The following is a 22019-nucleotide window of genomic DNA, read 5'->3' on the forward strand; positions in this document are numbered from 1 at the left end:
AGCTCGTGATTTATAAAAGCTGTAAGTGTGCAGAAACATAAACATTGATGTCCAGATGAATCGGGCGGTGATCTGGTGAGTAACATACGTTTATAGGTCGCTGAAACTAAATATTGTGCTTGTAAAATTCATATACAAATGATACTCTCAATGTATGTAGCTTATGTAACGACTGGACACTCCAGCTGTCATTTCATCATAAGTTTCAACATGACACTACCATCGTCATTTCTAGGATACGATCCTCTATCGATCTCAACTTGTATCAGTCAGTATGATGGAGTAATGATTGTCTAAGTATTTATTTATGTCAACAACTGTACACGGCTATACCTAGATAGGATCAATGCTTAGTCCTGGAAATGACAGCTGGTGCATTTTGTGACTTTTTATGGTATAGTAACACATTAGTAAGTACATTTGTATGTTAAACAAATATAGCGATATCAAACAGTCCTGCTTGTACGTAATATTTACAAATTTATCTGTCAGATGACTTTCTTTCCTCCGTCCAACAGCTATGTAACCCATTTCAGTTTGTAAGATGGGGCTATTTCCGGACGAGACGTCTTCCCCGCGCCATTTCCACACGATGAAGTGGGTAGGGTTGGCAGTGGGATGTCTCGCCAAATTTGTGACGGGGTCATTGTTTGTCTTCAACGTATATGAAAACGCTATCAAGACCACATTTAATTACACCGAAACTGAAGGTAAGTGTTGTGGATGTAACTACCTCATTATCAGATTAACGAAAAATATTGATAGTCGGGTATAGAGGATGACAAACAAAATCGCAAGACATAGACCAGCTAAGGTAGGGGGATGGTGGCTTATAAACACTCACTAGAGAAGCATGAGGTAGGGGTATGGTGAGCAGAGGCGTAGCAACAATGTATGCTTGTATGCTTAAACATACACTCGAATTCCATTGAGATATATTTGCCCTTCTTTTTTAACCTTACTGCGCCCCTAGACCCCCTTAACCGGGGCTTCGCCCTTGGATCCTTTCTTGAAAGCATACAGTCCTAGAAATGTTTTGCTACGCCACTGGTGAGTTATACACTCTAACTAGAGAAGGGTGAGGTAGGGGTATGGTGAGTTATACACTCTAACTAGAGAAGGGTGAGGTAGGGGTATGGTGAGTTATACACTCTAACTAGAGAAGGGTGAGGTAGGGATATGGTGAGTTATAAACTCTACCTAGAGAAGGGTGAGGTAGGGGTATGCTGGCTTATACACTCTAACTAGAGAAGGGTGAGGTAGGAGTATGGTGACTTATACACTCTAACTAGAAAAGGGTGAGGTAGGGGTATGGTGAGTTATACACTCTAACTAGAAAAGGGTGAGGTAGGGGTATGGTGACTTATACACTCTAACTAGAAAAGGGTGAGGTAGGGGTATGGTGACTTATACACTCTAACTAGAGAAGGGTGAGGTAGGAGTATGGTGAGTTATACACTCTAACTAGAGAAGGGTGAGGTAGGGGTATGGTGACTTATACACTCTAACTAGAGAAGGGTGAGGTAGGGGTATGGTGAGTTATACACTCTAACTAGAGAAGGGTGAGGTAGGGGTATGGTGAGTTATACACTCTAACTAGAGAAGGGTGAGGTAGGGATATGGTGAGTTATAAACTCTACCTAGAGAAGGGTGAGGTAGGGGTATGCTGGCTTATACACTCTAACTAGAGAAGGGTGAGGTAGGAGTATGGTGACTTATACACTCTAACTAGAAAAGGGTGAGGTAGGGGTATGGTGAGTTATACACTCTAACTAGAGAAGGGTGAGGTAGGGGTATGGTGACTTATACACTCTAACTAGAAAAGGGTGAGGTAGGGGTATGGTGACTTATACACTCTAACTAGAGAAGGGTGAGGTAGGGGTATGGTGAGTTATACACTCTAACTAGAGAAGGGTGAGGTAGGGGTATGGTGAGTTATACACTCTAACTAGAGAAGGGTGAGGTAGGGGTATGGTGAGTTATACACTCTAACTAGAGAAGGGTGAGGTAGGGATATGGTGAGTTATAAACTCTACCTAGAGAAGGGTTAGGTAGGGGTATGCTGGCTTATACACTCTAACTAGAGAAGGGTGAGGTAGGAGTATGGTGACTTATACACTCTAACTAGAAAAGGGTGAGGTAGGGGTATGGTGAGTTATACACTCTAACTAGAGAAGGGTGAGGTAGGGGTATGGTGACTTATACACTCTAACTAGAAAAGGGTGAGGTAGGGGTATGGTGACTTATACACTCTAACTAGAGAAGGGTGAGGTAGGAGTATGGTGAGTTATACACTCTAACTAGAGAAGGGTGAGGTAGGGGTATGGTGACTTATACACTCTAACTAGAGAAGGGTGAGGTAGGGGTATGGTGAGTTATACACTCTAACTAGAGAAGGGTGAGGTAGGGGTATGGTGACTTATACACTCTAGCTAGAGAAGGGTGAGGTAGGGGTATGGTGAGTTATACACTCTAACTAGAGAAGGGTGAGGTAGGGATATGGTGAGTTATAAACTCTACCTAGAGAAGGGTGAGGTAGGGGTATGCTGGCTTATACACTCTAACTAGAGAAGGGTGAGGTAGGGGTATGGTGAGTTATACACTCTAACTAGAGAAGGGTGAGGTAGGGGTATGGTGAGTTATAAACTCTAACTAGAGAAGGGTGAGGTAGGGGTATGGTGAGTTATACACTCTAACTAGAGAAGGGTGAGGTAGGGGTATGCTGGCTTATACACTCTAACTAGAGAAGGGTGAGGTAGGGGTATGCTGGCTTATACACTCTAGTTAGAGAAGGGTGAGATAGGGGTAGGCTGGCTAATACACTCTAGCTAGAGAAGGGTGAGGTAGGGGTATGGTGGCTTATACACTCTAACTAGAGAAGGGTGAGGTAGGGGTATGGTGGCTTATACACTTTAACTATCGGCATCACAACCTACTACCAGGCATGACAATATGCCATATTTCCAGAATGAGATCACTGTAGTTGTCATTATCTTATACTAAAATCATGAAATTGGAGAAAAGTCTTGAACATGGAATCATTTTTGCCATAAAAATGAAAGGGGAAGCAAGAATATCACCATCAAGAAATGGAAAATTGGAAATCTGAAATCATCACGCTATCATACATCTAGTTGGATAGGCGTCTGTATTGAGTTGCTGTAAGAAAAAGAGTGTGTCGTGTTTTTGACTTCCAATTCAGGTGATTATATACGTTATACAAATGAAAAAAAAATCTTGACATTTATTGCCAAGATTTCATCAATATATCTAAAAGTGAAGCTGAAGGGCTTTACAAGGTCTTTGTGATATGCTTTGTAAGATCTCTTGTAAATTTGGCATCGCATGAAAACAAATGAAGAGAGAGACGTCGTTCCCATGTTTATGCCAGTTAACAATTTGAACATCTTCCCACCTTACTTTGTAAAGACATTGTCAACCAGACTTTCAAAAATTTCTTTTCGCCTTAAGACTTACTTTACACGAAGTATGCTTCAGTATTTGTAAAGAAAGTTTTCTTAAGATAACACAAAAGAAACAAGTGAATAGAACTTTTTAGTTCAAATTTAGAGTTAGATAAAATGGAGTCAAACATTATACAGCTGTTTCGTCCTTCTAAACCCGTTTGTAATGCTAAGGGCCTAAATTTTGAAACCTAGGATGCGACTGATGGAATCTAAAGTAATCAACTAACGGATGGAGACTTTCCTGAAGTTTAGGAGAGAAATAAAACGGGTCAAAAGCTTTATGGGAGTCTGTTAAATCCACAATCCATTAATTCAACTTCTAGTGCTGAACTGCCTTTTCTTGATATAAATGCTTCGAAATAACGGGATTAGAAAGCTTATTGACAGCAATCGAACACGCATGACAATGTCTTAAGTATTGATAAAGTCAAATATCAGTTCATTTGAATATGTAACTTTTCTTGTGTGTTTTTTCTTCTAGTTCAACTTCAGTCATCGCTGCTTAACATAGGACTTGGCTTTGGTTTCATTCCCGGCAAATTCTATGACCATTTTGGACCCCAATGGGCGTCGCTAGGGGGCGTAATTGTATCGGTGCTTGCCTACACTCTACTATGGAGTACCACCAAATACGTGTCTTTCTACCAGAACAAGAGCTGGTTGATGGCAATCTATTTCTTCTTGTCAGGTATGTCGACTGGAGTCTATGTCTAACAGCAATGCAATTATCACATATTAAGTTAAAGGTAATCATTGATTAAATCAATCTACAAGCTGAAGTAGATAAAAAAAACAGATTTGTATCTAGGCGTTTAAACTACAGTCTTATTTATAATAACATATACCTTAAGTAATGAAACATTGGGAAATAACACTTGTTTTAATATTGTTGATCGGTAACTTTTCAGGTCTTGGATCTGTTTTCACCTACATGGTAGCTCTCAACACAAATGTCATAAATTTTGACGAAAAACACAGAGGCAAAATAGTGGGATTACTCAATGCGTTTTTCGCTGGAAGTCCGTCCGTATTCGCGGCTATTTATTACCATGTGATAGGAGATCCAGCAAGCACCGAAAGTTTTACAACTATGATGTTGATGTTTGCCATCTCGTTTGGTATTACAGATATCATATGTATGATATTTCTGAGAATTTACACAAAACCGAATGAACTTATGGAACAACGTGAACTGCAAACTAATATTTCTATGGAAGAAAGTTCAAGCACTTGCTGCGATGAGGTAACAAAAACCAGAAAAATTGAAGGCACTCCGCTCCGCGATCTTTTACGAAATGTCGATTTTTATATCTTCACTTTGATGTTTACTTTCGCTTCCACCGTTGGACTAGTGTATGTTATAGCTTTAACACAAACGACTGACGCCATGAACTTTTCCTCACACGACCCCGACGTGGTGCTCATCGTTCCCATAACGAATGCCTTAATCAGTGTGTGCATTGGGACATTTTCTGACTACTTCAGAGATAGGTTACCGCGGTTGACCATTTTGATAGCGGGATGTATATCGTTCGTCGTGTGTCAGGTACTTGTAGTGTCGTTGGCAGATGGCTACACGTGGATCGTGATTGCGACCATATTCTGCGGTATAGGAGTTGGATTAGTCTGGTCCATCTCTCCGACCATTATGAGCGAGTTCTTCGATGTTGCCGACCTTGGGCGAAACTGGGGTATTGCTCTGTTCCTTGGGTCATTAATGGGTCTAGGAGCACAAGAAAGTTTTGGCGCTTTTTATGACGCCGCTAAGAAAAACCCTAGTGATATATACTGTAACGGTATAGAGTGTGTTCGTCGAGGGCACGCAGTAGCATTAGCATCTGGTATCGTAGCTGTCATTCTTGGCACTGTTCTTTTGTGGAAGCGACGGAATTCCAATCAACATAGATTTGAGAGTTTTGATTAATTGAGTGCAAAAGAGTTCAAAAGATATAATATTAGCGTGCTTTTTAAGATTGTGAGATAGGGACTGCGCTGTAAACTCTGGCATTGTCTCTATTGTCTAAGTATACATGTAATATATATGTAGAAACTGTGATAAATCATATGAATATCATGAAATACAGTTTCAATCGCTTTTCTCAAATATATCACACTCAATTTGTATCTACAATGACACATGCAATTTTAGAGGCAATGACGGTAATAAAATCCGGCATTTTATGAGATATACATGAAAGTAACGGGCACTGTTGTAATTATTGTTGCATGCATAACCACTTATAATGGCAGGGATGTTTGATTTATAAATACAAATACACCAAATTTATTTTTATTATACGATATTATTTAAGATGAAAGATACGAATATTGAATCACGCGTGACGTGTGAGTATCCTCAATTATTTTGCCTTTGATTTTGAAATTATTAAAAAAAAATCCCGCTCAATTTGTATGGAAAAGCTTAGAAGCTTACGATATTTATACTGAGAATAATGTATTTCTTTTCTTAATTAGTAAAAATATATATTAATTAATGTAGAGACTGGCCTTTCTTCCGTGAATATTGATTTTGTGATTTATCCTGTTTGTGAAAGTATCACTGATGAGATTGATTCTAACTATATAGTAATCAAAAACAGCATAAGCTGTTTTTGATTACTATATTTCAAATTTGTTAGTACTTTTTGTTTTTAATCCCGATTGTATTTCCTCGACAGTATTAACTGATTTAAGATATATTAACATAAAACAATCTAATTTCAAAATACACGACTCCAGTATTATCATGTAATATATTCATAAGTTTTGGTGCTAATGTACTTCTGACAATTCACATGAATATGTGAATTGACTTATATATAGTTACTATGACACTAAACACGCTCTATTTGCTTTCTGTGCAAAATGTATGCATAATTAACATACATACATATATTTGTTTAATCATATATAAAAATGAGCACACGCACTTCTCATATTAGAGACGTAATGGAAATAGGCCATTTGACTTTTGTCGTTTGAAAATCATTTAGTTCATTCAATTATCAAAGATTTTATTATATCCGAAGTTGTCAAACTTAAGTTAGAGCCCATCAAATTAAAAACATGTCTTTATGAATTATGACAGAACAAAATTGTTAAACACGTGATGTGCCAAGTTTATCAACGTCGTCTGTTAGATGTCGATCCGACAGTCAACGAATAAAATCGGTTATAAATAAAGTGTATTTGTGATCTTTGTTACTTTCCATGGTTATTCTCATCTAAAAATAGCATAAATCCACGACACGAAAATGCAAAGACAGGTCGCTTATTATTTAAGAGACGCATCAATTTTAAATTAGAAATCAATTATCAATATTTCAAATAAAAACATAACGATAACACTTTTATATGACGAAAACAAGTTCAATTTGTGAATATGAACTTTTTATTTTTTAACAACAATTATGAAATAAGTATACAAACTTATATTAATCACTCTTGTTGGCTCGGATGGAAGCGTGCGAGGGGTCTTTCTGTTGGAGGAAACCGGAGTACCCGGGGGGAAATCCCACGTGATCGGGCAGGTGATCCCATACCTGTTCACGTCCATTCTGGGAATCGAACCCCGAATGGCTAGGTGAAAGGCGAGTGCGTTACCATGGTGTCGCCCGACAATTTGTGATAATCCTATTTCATAAAAATATTGTCTGTGATGACGCAAGGGACTTAATTTTTTGGCTCTTCTTGGATTTGAACTTGCTGACGTCAAAATTTGGTTAAACGAGGAATTTAAACGTGATTTTTATTTCAGATTACGATAATAAATTATATAAGATTGCCAATAATAAGTGACCAGTCACTGGATGGTAGTAAACAATCGGTATTTGGATGACCGGTAATCATGACATTCTAACGACCGAGATTCTGTCTATCTGTTCCCAAGTTTGTATTTAAATGTATGTCGACTGTTTACTTCCATCCAGTAACATTTATACACGTTTACTTTGTAGTAATTACGTAGAATTACCTTTTGACCGACTTTTAAAATATTTATTACATCAACCAAAAGTATATTTGGTCCGAAATTGTTGACTGGCTGATTGCCGCATCTTAAAACAAGAGTTGTCGTTCTTACACTACAGCGGTAAATATTGTTGTATAAATAGACTATTTATCATTTTTTTGATTGATGAACAGTAATGGAATAATAATAATGAAAAATAATACATAAAAATAAATAAATAAATAAATAAATAAATAAATAAATAAATAAATAAATAAAAGATGACCATAGTAGAGCATCATTGAATAACGACATGCATGTACACTCTTTAAGTAATGACATCCGATCTTGGTCAAATTAGACAAAACCTGGTGAACTTTTATTTAAATGTTCCAAGGTTAACATTAGAATTTATTTTCTATTCCTATTTATTAATCTATAAAAACATGAGTAACAATTCGCGATGACTTTTAACTATTTGAGTATGACGGGTAAATTCTGTAGATTTATTTCTTATTGTGCACTACAGTTTGTCATGGAATGGACGAAGTGTATGAATAGCTTGTCGACTCCATGAATATCGCAATCAGAAGGATTACAATTTTATATCAATATACTTGATTACCATCTCGTGCGTCTTACACATTGAGTTAAGGTGATGGCAATTACAATTTAATCCACTGACATTTCTTTGCTAAAATATAAGATAACGTTACGAAGATAAGAATGCTATCCAAATCAGGCTCCTCTGCCATTCTGCCTGTCAGTCCGTCTTCAATTGGTGCAACGTTTTGAGGCTTTCTCATCCGTCTGTTAAAGTAATCGATAATAGTGAGCATGCGCTAAAGTAACATTGGTTTGACTGAATCTTTGACGATGAAAAAAATAGTTAGCAAGTGTTGTCACGTGACCATATTACAGCGACACGTCTCGTGGTAAACCTAAATGTGGCCTTGAATAACTTGACTAATGTTGCCGATAGACAGGGGACGCTTATTGTTCTGGAACCCGTGGTCGTAATCCTTTCGCTGTTGTTCAAATTTGTTCATGTCAACGGTTCTTTTGGCCATAATTTTCCACATTGAATCTTCTTTAATATATTGATGTGACCTGTGTATCCGAATAGACCTCCAGATTTAATAGTCACTCTATTGTATGTGTGGAGCTATATTTACATATAGTGTACCTTTTTAACAATTAGGACGTAATCCGAATTGTTGGAGAAATAAAGACAAGAAAAACGGACAACGAGAAGAAAGATCTGCAGGGACCGTATTCATGAAACCATTCTCATACTCCAGCACAGATTTTGTGCTCAAGCAAACTTTTTATAATTCACCTAAATCATACAAAATAATACAAATGTCAAATTTAAACCTTGAATATAGCTTTGACTTGTAAAATTGTTTTTAAATCTTTGGTGGCAAAATCAGTCGTATTTATTATTTCTTAACTTGAACAAGACATAAGGCTTGAGCACAAAATTCATGCTTGAGCATTAGAACGGTTTCATGAATACGGGCCCTGATCGGCCTCTTTAATCTATAAACGGTGTTGTTCAGTACTATATCAGTTTAACAATTCCTTATAAAATTTAACAGTCTATATATATATATAATTACAGAAATGAAGCTCTTAAAACTATTTGCATGCTTTTTTGTTCAAAGATCACAAGAGTATATTATGATAAATACATTTGATATTATGATTGACTTTATACTCTTTGTACTTTGACTTTGTACTCTTTATCCTGGAATTCTGATGTCAATGAACTGGGTAAAATTAGTTTATATTGGTTTATTTAGCTATATTTATCAATAAATACATCAATGTTCATGAAATATTATTTGTTTGAAGAATCACGGAAACTGAGACCCATGAAAAATATGTGTTTTTATCGTTGTCTCTGTCTTCCAAATATAGATCATTTTCTTTGTTAAGTTTTTAAGGCCCTATATCAAGGAATGTGAAGCAAGTTAAAACACGAACCATATATCAACACCGATATACATGATCAGGAATGTGTACACTTATCCATCGTCATCCATCATGTAGCCATATACGACATCATGTTTATTGTTTTCAAGTGATTTTACAATGGTCTTTCCGTATTGTAAGTTTTCTGATTCTTACATCACAATTGATGTCTTTTCCCGCGGTTATCTGCAAAATGACGAAATAAAATGAAAATTGTATCACTTAGTTTACTGTTTATCGATGCAGAGGTAGAAACAATGTTCTCAAGGGCCAATGTAAGAGTGAACTTCACAAAAGTAGACAAGAAGTGCGTCAGATGAACTTTATTTAAAACATCCGGCGATACCACAGGTAGTGGCATCAAGAAAATGGCCAAGAGCCACAATTCTTCAGAGATACGCCATTGGAAAGGTAGCTGTCGACATTCCAGGTATGTCTCCATCATACAAACCCAGGCAAATAGACTTAAAAACGATTTGGCGCATGTTTTCTATATTCACTTATGTATCTTGGTAATGCGTCTGTTTACAACACATGCTTTATGATGGATATAAACAAAAATAATTAACTAGAGCTATTCCTTAAATATTACGATGGTGAACAACCGAACCCAATATAAGTTCCATTTTTAAAATCCACAATAAACTCTTCTTGTCTTTTGGAGTTATCGCGCTTTAGCTATTAAGAATAAATAATGAAAAAAATGTGTTCACATTATAGGAGACTCATTTCGATACTGATATATACAGATGAAAATGTGTTAAATACGTGCTAATCTCACCAATTATAATATCACGTGACTTTAGATCATGATTTATCAATTTTACAATACATGTGAATGTATGACAATAAACAGATGATATATGTACCTCAACGACATTTAAAGACAAGTCGTGATAATGGGACCAGGTCCTTAAATGTCGAATAAACTGCAACATGTTAACATCATAGGCTGGGGATGCAGGGATATTGCTATCAAGAATTCGAAAATTCAAAATATCGAAATAGGCGGCTGGTGTAGAAGAGTCATTCGGGTCCTGGATTTTTAAAGACAAGACGTCATCAAAACATCTGAAGGTGGAATAAAACGACATGGCAAGGTCTTTGTGACCTGTTTTGATAAGCTCTTCGATAATATCAGTCTCGAATGAAAACAACAGCGAGACAGCTAACAAAGGGGCATATTTAGTTCCCATTGGAGGCCAATATTCTGGTGAAATATCTTACCACCAAACTCGACAAAGATGTTATCAACCAAAAATGACCATTTTTATGTTTCCGGCCTCCGTAGATGTCTTCTTTGATGTGGACATTACATACGATTCACGATACATGCTTCAATGTATTCACACACACACACACACACACACACACACACACACACACACACACACACACACACACACATATATATATATATATATATATATATATATATACCACCGCTCACCTTTCTTGGAAAACAAGAACCAATGCGTTCTTTCAATTTGTTATGAAGTATGGTGGTATAATACACAGTGGAAATTTCAAATGCTCTTGAAGAAGAAATGTTTTTTTAGAAGAGGGTGTTGAAGATTTTTAAAATCTCTTTAGACTTCTTTAGAATGCATTACTATTAATTTCTCTTCTTGAATAAACCATATCACTTAAGAATTTTACCCAAATTCGGTACTGATAAGTTTGTAATTTTGATTGGGCACTCAGACAACCCAGTAATAAAACAATGTTTATAGTGATTTTTGTAAAGTTTTGGAATCCAATATAAACGGGGGAGGTCCGTGTCCTTATTATTGATAAGCATTGTAAATAATTAGAAAATCGAAACATGATTAGCAAGTATTTCTTCTTTGGAATCTTTGCATAATATAAAGGTTGGGTTTCCATCGTTATCAAGCAAACCCAGGCCTCTCTGTATACAGGAAATGTAATCATGTTTGTAGACATGGAGACTTGGATCAGGTTAATTGACGCCTTATCTGCAGGAACGCTGATCTGTGTTTTGTGTTCTTTTAAGATTTCAAGTTTCATTTTTTTAAGAATAGCGAACCAAATAAAATTAAACGCATTATGTTCCTGCTTCATCCATTGTCTGACATGGTTTTCAGCTATCTTGAAATTCATATTCCAAATAACGAATGGGTTTTCATGATGCTTAAGAATACATATATATCTTTATATATCAAAGCGCTATTTTTTTAAAATATTTTATCAACATTCTTCAACAATCATTATTGGTTTTAGATTATTTTGTCTTTATTTCTTCCGATTCGCATGTGGTAGCGTGTCTTCCCATGGTCATGCCAATGACCTCCTTTTATATTTGATACCTCTTGTGACACGTGATATGGCTTGGGTCAGTTGTAATCCTGCGCATATTCTTTGGGTCGGACGAGAAACATGATGATGTATGCTTCATGTCATGCAGCAATTTTTGGGCAATTGAAACATCATATCACACACAGAAAGCGCTTCATTTCTATCCCCCTCCTTACTTATGGTTCTGTTCTTGTTTTTCTATCTGGAATATTTACGTTTCCGTAGTCAATTGTTTTTTTCTTATTTTCCTGAAGATCGCAGTTTCACGATTATGGATTTTGTTTTTTTTTTCAATACGTACGCTCCCAAAGCACATGGTTTTACATCTGGGGGGTTTTGGTGTCTTTGTTAACTGGTTTACTGTACCTGTCTTTCGCTTTTGTGAACAATAAAGAAATAGTAAAATTGCCGACAAGTGGCCATCTTGATTTTTGACAGTCATGAATTGTTATTGCTATTTCTTGAGAAGAACGGATCATTTTCATACTCCATATATAGAGATGCCTTGGTTCGTAGTTGTACATAGTATATTTTGGGACTTTCACTCATAAAAAATAGTTCATTTTCTAGTTGATGATTCCAAGATTCGTTAATATGACAGTTGAGTTCTAAATTAAAAATCTGGTTCACATTTTACAACGTAACATTGCTTAATTGGATCAACCAAGACTTGCATGGAAAATCTCATCGCTGAAACAGAATGCGCTAACTCTTTCAGAACATCTGGTCTTATTATACTTGAAAGGTTATCGTTCGTATTTGAGATTGTTTCATCTATTTGTTTAATTGAATCTTCGTGTTGTTTGTCATGTTTGTAGGCTTCGCAGTTGTAAAACGTTTAAGTAACTTTGCAAACTTTTTTGCAACAATTTCAATGATTTCATATTAAAGAATGATTTCTTGCTTCAAAAACGCTTACCATTTTTTTCATAATTTTCCAGACATAAACCATCTAAAGGAATATCACGAATTTTCATGGAATCATGTATTTAAACATCTAGATAATTTTCCAACAATCTCCGTTTCTAATGAGGAAAATCTGAAAAAAAAAATTAGAATACATTTTAAAACCTGTAAAAATATGTCTGGGATGTAACAGTAGACAAATTACATGTACTATTCTTGTTTGACTATTAAACAAAGAAATATGTAGAACTTCTATTACGGAATACTACCATTAATGAGCAATGAGTTAATTAACTTTCAGTTGAAAGCAAGGTATTGCTGGTAATAAATTGGGATCGAATGTTATTATCCATCCTGTATGTTTCTTACCGTTTAGTCGGCATTTCTTAACAATGTATTATACATGTGTAGGGCTAATGATCAATGAAAAAAAGATCCAACAATTTTTATAATATTGATTTATTAAAAAGATATTTTAGAAGTATCCACGATGTTTCTAAGTAAAAGATTGCAAATAGAAAACTATTAGGAAGGACATATGCTATTACATCCAGCACTTTTGCTTATGGTGGCTTGTGTTTCGGATCAGATCCAGCATGTGGGTGGTTTAACACAGAAATCGGTACAGCTACAATAAAACTTCATGTTGAAGTATAATGTGTTTTCTTTAATCTTCAAAACGGCATATAAAGAATTTTCAATTTGGAAATAATTTCGTATTTACTAGATGTACATATATGATATGATATTTCATTTCTGTTGGCAGATATATTGTGAATAAATCCTAGCTGCTTACCAAAACCACACCAAACAACGTGCTATCATTAAAGTTATCGATACGAACGCACAATTCTCTAATCTCCCGTCAATCCCTATGAAATGATACACAGGGAAAAATTGAACAAATTATTCTAGAATCCTATCTGATCGCGATTTAGCTAGACATCGAACAATTAAATTTCATAGGATTGTAATGACGAACAACATTAGGTGCAGGAGCCTTGTATACCATCCATCGAAAAAGTACAATTCAAGAGAACAAGGTATCTTATCATGGAACGTTTTAACGACAGAAACATGGTGGAAGTAGAATTGCAAGCCGTATACACTAGTGAGAGTATATCGACAACATCAGATGGTCAACCGGTTTTGAATGGAAGGACTAAGCAGTGTTTAGGTTATACAATATCGATTAAACTCGCGATTGTCTAATGATATCCTGCTATAATTGGAATTCGTTATTTATAGCAACATATCATCGGTTCTTCACGAAAGCTTAATTGCATTTTAGCCATTTGTTGCTAAAGACTTACGATATTGAAACTGGGAATTACGAACACAGCATATTGATTTCTCATTTCTACATAGTATCAGAAAATAACATGGGCGTGAATATAGACCTTAGAATATATATCTTACGGTCAATTTTACCTTTTGTAAAACTCATAATTCTTAGACAAATTCTTTAAACTTAAATTTATTGTCTTTAATAACACATTCTAGTAATATCAGAGGAAGGGCTTCCATACTTGTATTTCTCTTCTATGGTGCATGCGAGACATGGAAGGCGAGCCGATGCATGATGTAATTCATTACTTTAGAAAAAAGCATACACTGTGCATACTAAATAATGACAAATGTTGAGCATATCTTACAAGACGAAATCGTGTAACTTAAATATTGACAAAATGCCTTTATTTTCCTATAAATTGTAACATTTTGTCACTTGTCCGTGCTAGCAGACTTGTTTACGACATTTTAACAACTATTATCAACAATCAGCCTGAAGAAAAAACTTTCGGTACAGCAATTTGAATTGTGCCATTTCTGTATTAAGTATTAAGATTTATTTATGATCGTTTATCATAAGATGTTTTTTTCAGAAAACCAATCATAAGAAACTTAACTTAGATTATGTGACTCATTCGGACGATGTTTAGATGTAAGTCACGCACCGCCCACCAAACCGATAACGCAGTTGTATTCTCCAGGCTTTGAGTAAGTTCAACTACGTATATCTTCAGGTCATTGAAAATGACAATAATTGGTTATGACATTTAATCCCGATTTGATGTTCTAATTAAAATAATCACAATTCTACATCGAACGATTTCCCGCTGACCACTTAAAGACCATGCCTTAAGGTAACTGTATGGCGCCATCTACCGACGCTGTCTGGTACCACCCAATCTCTTACCTGGCTGGATAGGCTAAACTTACCTGTCCCGTAACCGTGTTATAATAATAATAAAACATCTTTTATATATATTACAGGCAAAAGTTTAAGATCGGCGCCTTTTGAATTAACGGGATGTATCAAAGAGGTTTTATCGGGTTTCATCAGCTCAGTCGGAGAGTGATAAGGGCGTGTTATCGGACTTATAACTCGAGGTCACTGGCCCGCTGTGAGAACTAAGGGCCTAAACAATATTAAACTTAACCATATCATTAAAACAATTTCATGTGCTGTATTGATAAAATCGGACCTGTATGTTACATTTGTTGATATATGTTGGAAAGCAAGCCAGATGAATTAACATCGCCTATTGCCTGCAGGGCTACGTCTAGGAACCTCCCCCCAACTTACACTGACAAGGCCCACCTCGCTATCTTCCTTGTTATTGATCAACCCTATCTGTATACACTTTATCATCTAATTAATTCCTATGTATTTAATGAAATTGTTTATCCAGGTTCTATCAAACACCTGGTCTGTACAGCGGATTAGACGTGGGCGAGAGGCAGATCCGTCTCACCACTTCTCCGTCACACACGTGGCAAATTAGTAATATATTTCTAACATGAAATAGCAAAATATAAACGTTAATAAGATTAAACGAAGAATTATTTCGATGTGAAGAATAAGACAAATGTTCATATGAGATTACATAAAAGACATCACAAATGATAAATTCGTGATAAAACCTTAACATGAATGAAAAGGACTGTGTTTTATCTAAATAAAGAATATTTATCCTTTGAGGATGAATTCCTCTGAGAAGTAAAAACATACCACAATATACTGCTTTTCTGTTGATGTTGTTTTGATAGGTTTGATTTTAGAACGTGATTTAAAAAGCAAAAAATCCATATTTCTTTACTTCTTTTTTGGTACAGGCTTCAGAATGTGTGTAACAGAAACAAAATCATTTTCACATATCATTCTTATTTTTCCTGAATAACAAACAATCCCTGTCATGCAACCCTCTTCAAAATAAATTTTCTTTACAAGGTAATGGAAAGATACTAAGACGGTAAGAAAAAATCAGATAAAAAAAAAAAATATGGAAAAGCTAAATTCTCAGTTGATATAAGAAGCTTCAGACTGCATAGCAACCAAGCAATGAAAACGTTAAAAATACCTAAATTCCTTTTTATCACCGTCTTCTATTATTAAAATATTTTTAAGGATTTTATGTTTGGATAAAGAAAGTTTTGACATGAACAATGAACAGTGATGAAGGTTACCTGCTTCCAGGTGACTTTAAGCTCTTCTTCTGATTTTGAGTTTGGCAATAATTTAGACCAAAATAATTACCAATATTGGAACATAATCAAATTGCCAAACTCAAATATAATAAAACTAGGACAAAAAAACGTACAAGAGAAAGATTAGCATGGGGATTTATAACGAAGTACAAAGATAATAACACCAGGTGTTTCGGAAGTGTAAACGCCGTTTGCTTCATCGGCGATACCACGAAAATTATGCTTTCTCTTTTGAATACGAAAGAGTATTATAAAAGAAATCAGGAAAAGGATGGTAAACAGGAAATGTACAATACAGTGTGTAACCTCAAATTATTGGTTCGGCAATTGGTTTGAAACCAGCGATGCATCAGTTGAGATACAGAAGCCTAGACAAGAAACTGACCTTATCATGCAGCGTCCGGAAATGGGATCCACGTTTTTAAAACCAGTTTCCGGTCACAGAAACCAAACATTACATCATGAAGTATAGTATCAAACGAAGGAAATAACATTCAAACAATCACGATGTTGAGATAGAATGTTCACTCTAATGACTTGTTAAGTGTTAAATCAATAAGTCTGTGTGATATAGAATAGTTTAGCAGGAGTGCTTAAACACATTTGATGACAAATATTACATATGAGAAATATAATTCACATAAGGAGGAAATAAAGCATTTATGACTGATACACATGGTTTAAATCAATATGACGTTCAGTTTTTTTCCAGTGATTATAATGTATTTATCAGCCCTAACCCAAACAACCTTTAGAGTAGTCAGGTTTTCGTCTTTACTTATTGTTTAATTAGTAGTACTTTGCAGTAGGGAGTGTATATATATATTAAGATATATTAAAACAAATCTGTCATATTAAGCTCTATATCATATTTGCAGCCATGTGAAAATTATTGAGATTTGTTTTTGTTTTTATCACGTATGGTTTATTATCAACAATGAATGATCACAGTATGCAATTTCGTTCATCTTTAACGTGTTATTGTTCTCTTTGTGTTTTGTGTAATTTCCAATGTTAATATTTCTGTAATCAATGCATTATTACAATTCGATAGTTCCAGTTATATTAGTTACCAACAAACACGTTCATTTGATTAGAACAAAATAATGTACTGTTTTTAATCAACAGATTCCTAGAGATGTCATCCTAAACGTTGCAATATATATGCAATTTATACAAATTGATCAGTCTGTCAGATAAGGTCGGTGGCTGTGTGCTCACACTGACGACATATGCGATACAGCGAAGATGCTAAAGCCGATACTTGGGCACTAAATTGACCATGACGCGCAGCGACCGGATATGAGCTCACGTGAAACACCTTCGGTGACATCACTGTCTCCAAGCCGCAGCAGACAATCAATAGCTCCATAGATAGGAACAATGTTAACAATCTACTGCAGTCAATGAAACAGTGAAAATTTGCTGAGTTGTCAGAAAGAGGTGCAGTTAATTACGCGTGGACGATCGACGATGAATCATTAAAACTGTCCCGAAATAGTTGACACGCGTGGGGAAGAAGTATTGATGGAACATCGGATAGTACTTTTCATCAGCGAGTTATAATATCATACTTTATCACGACAGGCAATTATATAGTTACTGCAGAGAAGGAGAGTTTTATTAGAACGGTTGTAAAACCCTTAGTTTTCATATTGTTTATTTTGCACCAATGATGCTATTACTGATAAATAAATTCAATTATTTTTTTTATAAAAGTACTTTCGTCCTTCCTAATGTTATTATCGTCCTCATCCTGTAATTTGTGTATGGTTCGCTAGTGCACATCACAATCCAGCTATTGATATTTTCCCCGTTCAACTCTTATTTTGCTTAGTGCCTTCCTAGTATCACTGACGAGTCCTAAATGGTCGAATCACTGTATGATGCTGTTGAATGAATTATTTTGATCTTATTCTAATTTTGTTGTGTGTCTTTTCTACTCCATAGCTACAGACATTCGTATCATGTGAAAAATCAAGCGAAACAATTACCAACCAATTACCTACAAACGAATACAGAGACACCTTACTTAAATATCTGGATCAGCATGATGAGGCCTGGCAAGTCATAAGTAACATTAAGGTCGTGTGTATACTCTGGACCAATGCCAGTATTTATTAGAACAAAAACAAGGAAAACATCGACATACTAACAGAGTCTTTCTTAAAAACAAATTCGATGAAATCATGGCAAGATAAGAATAAGAACAAAAGAAATATGAATAAAAAGATGAATAAGACAAAGTGTTCGGGAAGGGTTAGAGGTACCCGTCACGTAAATCTTGATCAATCCAAGTAAGTAATTTACGTTCCAAAATGAAAGCAAGGTAAACAACAGTGGACCCACCAGGCATCAAACACGTTCAGGTTCCTTTCACACAGATATGAGATCACTATGACGATTGTAAATTTTCCACTCAAATTTCATTAACCTGTATCTATCGAAAACATGTTGAGAGTTTGTCTCTCAGTTGTGATTTTGGGAACAGTGCCATGAATATCGATCGACGACATCATAAAACAACATAGACTTGGGGATGCAGGTAGATTGCTATCCAGAAATGAAAAATTTAAGATAGGGGAAATTGAAATTATCATGGGTATCATATAGCGTTGTTGGAAGCTGTTAATGTTGGCTTCGTCGTAGGGAAAGATGAAGGTGAGTGGCTGATGTCCTTGATTTCCAAATCTTGTGGGTGTGGCCATTAGACGAGATCATTAAATTTCTTGTTTTGAAATTGAAAGACTTCGCAAGGTAGGTTTTAATAAGCTTTTCGATGAATTCAGCCTCGAATAAAAAAATAAAAACATGCCAGCCTAAAAGAGGGTCACAGTTAGTTCCCACAGACGTTCTTTCAGTTTATCATGGGGCATGATAGCGTACAGCGATGAAAAATCTAAAGTGCTAATAGAAGAAATGTTTAGAGTAAACGGTTTCACAATAGGACTGTAAACCAGTTTTAGTAGTGGTGAGAATGGTAGTAAGCAGTTTCAAGAAGGAGGTCCGTTTTATTATCATTAATTAGCATTCTAAGTGATTGTAGTACTGAAGCACCACTAGATAATATTTCTTTTTAAGAAAGATTCCTTAATATATTTGTGGATTTTTTCTTCAGTCGAGCACAATAACAAACCTGACATGTAAAACTTGACGCGTGGACTTTTAACAGCATCTTAGATTTCAAGCTGCTGATTTTTTTAAGAATGATGGACCGAATCGATTTAACTCGGTCATTCTTTGCATGTTGAAATACATTTTCCGATTTACAGACTGTGTTTTGTCATATTTAGGACCCATCAGGTAAAGCTCCCACGTAATACCACTTCAGATAATGCTTCAATTACCAGTTCCTATGTGCACAATAAGACAACGGATGAAAGTAGTGGTAGAACAAGAACAAGCTGACGAAGGAGTAGTTCTTAGATATCTACATTCAGTTGTTGCAGCATTTATTTATAGTCAAAAAATGGATGTAATGGTCTTGGAGTGACTAGGAAATTATAGGGGTATGGTACAATGTTAGCTTGAACAGACAGATTTTGATAGCACTCCCTCCCTTTCTTGTAAACTCAACATTTATAAATTGACGAGTTGGTATCTGTACGGGCATCTTCACAATATAACTAAGAGGTGCAGCTTTCTGTTAAGCGGTGTGATGAGCATTACGATTCCAATACATTTGTATCGCAGATGTCTCATCTTTTCTAGATGAAAACAGCGTGTTAGCCAAACTGGTGGTGTTTTCCTGTCGCAGTAATGTCATTATAATTTTTAATTGTTTACCTAATTTACATGATGGTTTATAAAGACGAAACAAATGCCGCTCACTATTCAGGACCATCTAAACTCTGTCGTAAACAACTTCCCTTTTCGTGATTGTAACATCCCTGCAAACTGTCGCAATGCTCTCATTAGGAACTATTTATCTCCTTGTACAATACATGTCGGATGGGTTTGATGCTCGCTAGTATGCCTGGTAGTACCCTTGTTATGCATTATTCTCACTAACGAAGATCGGTCATGTCGCTGATCAAGCATATTTTGCAATAGTTTTATTGAATCTGAGTTATGGATTTATCTGGGTTTTTTTTAATCCTTTCAGAACCACTAGTCTTAGTATCCCTGAACTTTTTATTCAATGAGTTTTGAGTGTAAATAATTTTATTGTTCATATTTTCCCATAGTTTTAGCAAACTGGAGTGTGATTTTAGATTTTGTCGAGTTTTTTTAACTTCCGGGTTAATGCTATACCACCGAGCCTTATGATGGTTAAACATTATCTCTCGCAAATTGCAGGATATGATATGTATCATCGCCTGTAAATTGTATTGTATTGGATGATGAAATAGAGTAGAATAAATATAGTTTTTTTTGTTTGTTTTGTTTTTGTTTTTGTTTGTAAAATCAGGTAAAAACTAATTAATGAAGCAAGATCTAGTACAACTTCCCAGCCAAATTTCGATGTTTCTTTTGAAAAAACCTGATTTTCCTCGGTCGCCTTCTGGGTTCAAAATTTACGCCGATAGCACCATTGTCAACTAGAAGGATGAATCAGTTGAATGGTGCCTTTAAATTCATTATTTGGCTCTACTATGTCAATTCTTAATGTGCATTGAAAAGTGTTATTCGCTTGTGTGTCTTTAACACAACCTTCGACAATTTGCCTGATGATGGGTATTGGTTCCTTAAGGTCTGCCGTTGTCGAATATTAACAAATTCTCAGAACATGCACCAATTAAACCAACTTCATGTATATATTTATTATTAGTGCTTAAAATAAACTTCATGTATGCAAGTTTGATGAATATCTGATTAATGATTGCTGTGATTTATGTGATATTATGATAAAATAAATGTGCATGTAAATGTGTGTATATATGATGATTGAATATCTTATTTATAATTGATGTTATTTATGTGATATAATGATAATGTGCATGTAAACGTGTGTGTAAATGTGTATGTATGTGGTATATGTGTACATAATTCTTATAATTGGAATAAATAAAATAGCATCAAACAACAAAATAATTATATTTTCATTCATTATTTTTCTTCTGATGAAGGTGGCGACTTGTCTTGATGTAGGGGGCGACTTGTCTTGATGTAGGGGGCGACCTGTCTTGAGATAATAGGGGGGCGACTTGTCTTGGGGGCGACTTGACTTGATACCGGACATATATATAAAATATTGATATAATTATTTGATTTGAGCATTTTTTTCTGTTTCGTAACATCTATTTCGAATATTTTTTAAAATATGTTTTATCTTTCACTTTTATTAACGAGGAGTGCTAAAAATAGAAACATTGTATGATGCTTTATTCGTAGTAATGACAGGTGATTTTGACATGTGTATCCCGTGTTCAATACTTTTAAGCGAGGTATATTTCATCAGAGAGTTTATCAGGATTAATATTATAGTTCTTTTCAAAGGAGAGATATAAATTCGAGTCATTCTGTAATGTCAAGGCTTTCAGTAAGACACATTAGAGTTGCTGCATATAACATGCTCTTCAAAACATTACATTTTGTGTGGACTCATAAAAAGTTTGGGGTCAAATTGCGAGTAATAAAATGAAAATGTAATCGTTGAATTTCTTACATACTTAATTTTGAAGCTAATGTTGCAGTGTTTGTGTTTCCTGTACAATAATCAAAGTCACAAAGTAAAAAGTCAGTCGTTCACACACTGAAATATTAACACCAAGCATTGGTAAGGAAAACGTTTTGGTATAGGAACTCTGATCGATGTTTACTTCAGTTTGAGTAATTTCTCAAACTAATAAAGAATAAATAAACCAAGCACATTATTTACGTAAAACATTATTTATTAACATTATTTCTGTTTCGAAAACATTTTAAAGCTAAATAACAAATATTAAGCAGTACTTACAATATCTGTGAAGCTA

General features: G+C 35.2%; 1 protein-coding gene across 1 annotated transcript; it reads left to right on the top strand.

Moving 5' to 3' along the window:
• Positions 1-544: 544 nt before the first annotated feature.
• On the top strand, positions 545-5391 carry LOC132558504 (uncharacterized MFS-type transporter YhjX-like). Its single transcript, XM_060223071.1, has 3 exons — positions 545-710; positions 3949-4155; positions 4376-5391. Exons 1-3 carry the CDS (start codon positions 545-547, stop codon positions 5389-5391), a joined length of 1389 nt encoding a protein of 462 aa, XP_060079054.1.
• Positions 5392-22019: the final 16628 nt, after the last annotated feature.

Source organism: Ylistrum balloti, unplaced genomic scaffold (assembly GCF_031769215.1).
Source record: "Ylistrum balloti isolate Yb309-2 unplaced genomic scaffold, AGI_CSIRO_Ybal_v1 Utg370794, whole genome shotgun sequence".
NCBI lineage: Eukaryota > Metazoa > Mollusca > Bivalvia > Pectinida > Pectinidae > Ylistrum > Ylistrum balloti.